The sequence below is a fragment of the Neomonachus schauinslandi genome, chromosome 12 (assembly GCF_002201575.2).
Source record: "Neomonachus schauinslandi chromosome 12, ASM220157v2, whole genome shotgun sequence".
Classification (NCBI taxonomy): Eukaryota; Metazoa; Chordata; class Mammalia; order Carnivora; family Phocidae; genus Neomonachus; species Neomonachus schauinslandi.
Genome location: NC_058414.1, coordinates 96,772,825 through 96,775,313, shown reverse-complemented (window position 1 = coordinate 96,775,313; position 2,489 = coordinate 96,772,825). Strand labels below are relative to the sequence as shown.

Sequence of the window (2,489 nt, the reverse complement as noted above, 5' to 3'; positions counted from 1 at the left end):
AATTTTAAAGCAAAACACATAAACAGCTTTGCTTATAGATTCACAAGTATCATTTTAATAATCCTTAAAATCATTAAAAGTTTTATTGGCAATTATGCTTCCATTTTTGATGCTCTTTTAGCTTGTTTTAAATTCCTGATTCAAATCCCAGAGGTTGGAACTTTCTCATTTGCATTAATATACTTTCTTCTTAAACATATAAGAGACTCACTAAATTAATGTGTAAACAGCATTGGGGCACCCGGGGCTCAAGGCAAGAACATAATTACTCTGGAGAGAGAACATTTTCAGAACATATTCTAATTCAAAATAGGTTTACCTGCTAATGTGCTAACAGATGACTAGCACCATTTCTAGGAGCACTACTTGACTTAATATGTTCAGAGACCAGACTTATGTTGAAAATAACTGAGACCTTTTAGGGTCTAGATTTGCAGGAATCAAGATTATTTTGGAAGGAGATATTAATTAGAAGGGAAATGAGACCATGTCTCAAAAACAGGATTTATAATATGGATGCAGTCTGAGATAATAATAGGATGTTGCAATCAAGTTAACTACCTTTACTAATGCTGAATTTACTGGGATTTTTTGCCCTTGACTCTGAAGCTGACAATATCTACCTAGAATATCACAGTCTTTTAAATCTTGCTATACCTTAGGCATCACCACACCTCACTCCAAAATCAAACACACAAATAGGCACAAGACAAAGCCAGGCTTCATATTTAGACACCCACATGTCCTCTGTACCTCTCAGACTTGAATCTTTTCTCCCCTGCCGCATCAAGTCTTCCAAAACTGCTCTACCTGGGCGCTCCCCGTGTTCCAGATCTTTCCAATCTCTTGATTTCCTTATATATATATATCCTTCCCCCCAACGACCTGCTTTCTGCTAGGAGACAATTAATCTGAAAATAAACCCATTTAAATGCGTGAATGGGTATGTAGAGCCCACATATTTCTATGTGTGTTAATTTAATAAGTATTATCTGAAGATGATATATTTTTCAGTAATCATAATTTTTTCTCAATTTTAGCAGTGCATAGGACCCACCTGAAGATCATAGTTTAACAGGTATAGAAGCTTTACTGGACATAAAAATCACCTGGAGGTCTTGTGAAGTCTCAGATTCCCAGGCTCCACCCCCAGAGTTTCTGATTTGCTAGGTCTGGGACAAGGCCCACCTTTTTACAGTCCTAATATGTACTCAGATTGTGCTGTGGCCGCTGGTGGAGGAAAGAATGCTTTGAGAACCACCGGTCTGGAGTTAAATTTACGAGATCTCCAGCTGACTCCTATATTAGCCAGTATTATGATAAACTTTTCTAATCACATGTAGGAAGTCCTGTAGTGGGCATTCCTGAACTAAGCCATGTTAAATGTATTTGTTGTTGTTCTTAGGGACAGAAACTTTATTTTTCTCAAAATGTAACACATATTACACACTCTACTTAGGGATAATTCTGTTCACTTGTACATATTTCTTTTTTTTTATAAGATTTATTTAATTGAGAAAGAGAGAGAGAGAGAGATTGAGAGAGCTCGCATGAGCGCAGGGGACAGGGGAGGGCAGAGGGAGACAGAGAATCTTAAGCAGTCTCCACACCCAGCAAGGAGCCTAAGGTGGGGCTCGATCTCACAACCCTGAGATCATGACCAGAGCTGAAATCAAGAGTCAGCTGCTTAACCGACTGAGCCACCCAGGAGCCCCCACCTGAACATATTTCTTAACCAACTGCTATTTTCTATTTTTTTTTTCGCTTTTTGCATTTTATTGGCTCAGGGGAGGGGCCTCCTCCATGTCACCAGGGGTGCTCACAAGTTCTTCAGCCACTCCAAGCTTGGGCCCTGGGGGTCCTGGAGGTGGCTGGGCATGTCGGGCATGTTCCCATCATCTTGGAGGGGCACTGGATAGTTGTAGGGCATGGCCTGGTTGATCATGGTGGTGTATTTGGTGAAGGGGCTGAGGATGGGCAGAATTAGAGCGAGGCCCCCGATGGTGAAGGACACGACCAGCACCAGCTCCTTGGCCCAGGCATCCTTGAGGAAGGTGGCAAGTCTCCCGGCCATCTTGGTCACAGCGGCCCTATTTTCTATTTCTGGACAAACTTCTATACCATGACCAAAAAAATCTCTGATCTATAGAAGCCATATCATCTTAGGTATGCGAACAAAAATTATGTACTAGGCTTTCTTAAAAGAGCTCGAATGTTTTAATTTCATCACGAAATTGATGGCAAATAGATTGAAATTTAATTTTCAAATGCAGATTGTATGGATCCATAATCACAATATTCACAGTGGAATATTATGACATTATAATATCAGGGTAGCACATCAGGAATCTTATTTTCAGGATGACCCTTGGATCTTGTGAAAAAAATTGTGAAGTCCCATTTGTGAGTGAGAGACAATACCTCACAATCCCAAAACCGTCAAATGTGAATAAATGCTGCTTTAGCTATGGGGTGGGCCAAGTACAGGA

General features: G+C 40.4%; 1 protein-coding gene across 1 annotated transcript; it reads right to left on the bottom strand.

The window, feature by feature from the left end:
• Positions 1-1,819: 1,819 nt before the first annotated feature.
• On the bottom strand, positions 1,820-2,075 carry LOC110582963 (NADH dehydrogenase [ubiquinone] 1 alpha subcomplex subunit 3-like). Its single transcript, XM_044920188.1, has one exon. It carries the CDS (start codon positions 2,072-2,074, stop codon positions 1,820-1,822), a length of 255 nt encoding a protein of 84 aa, XP_044776123.1. The 5' UTR covers position 2,075.
• Positions 2,076-2,489: the final 414 nt, after the last annotated feature.

Coding starts and splice junctions, on each gene's coding strand:
- LOC110582963 (XM_044920188.1), bottom strand. CDS start 2,074: ATGGCCGGGAGACTTGCCACCTTCCTCAAGGATGCCTGGGCCAAGGAG.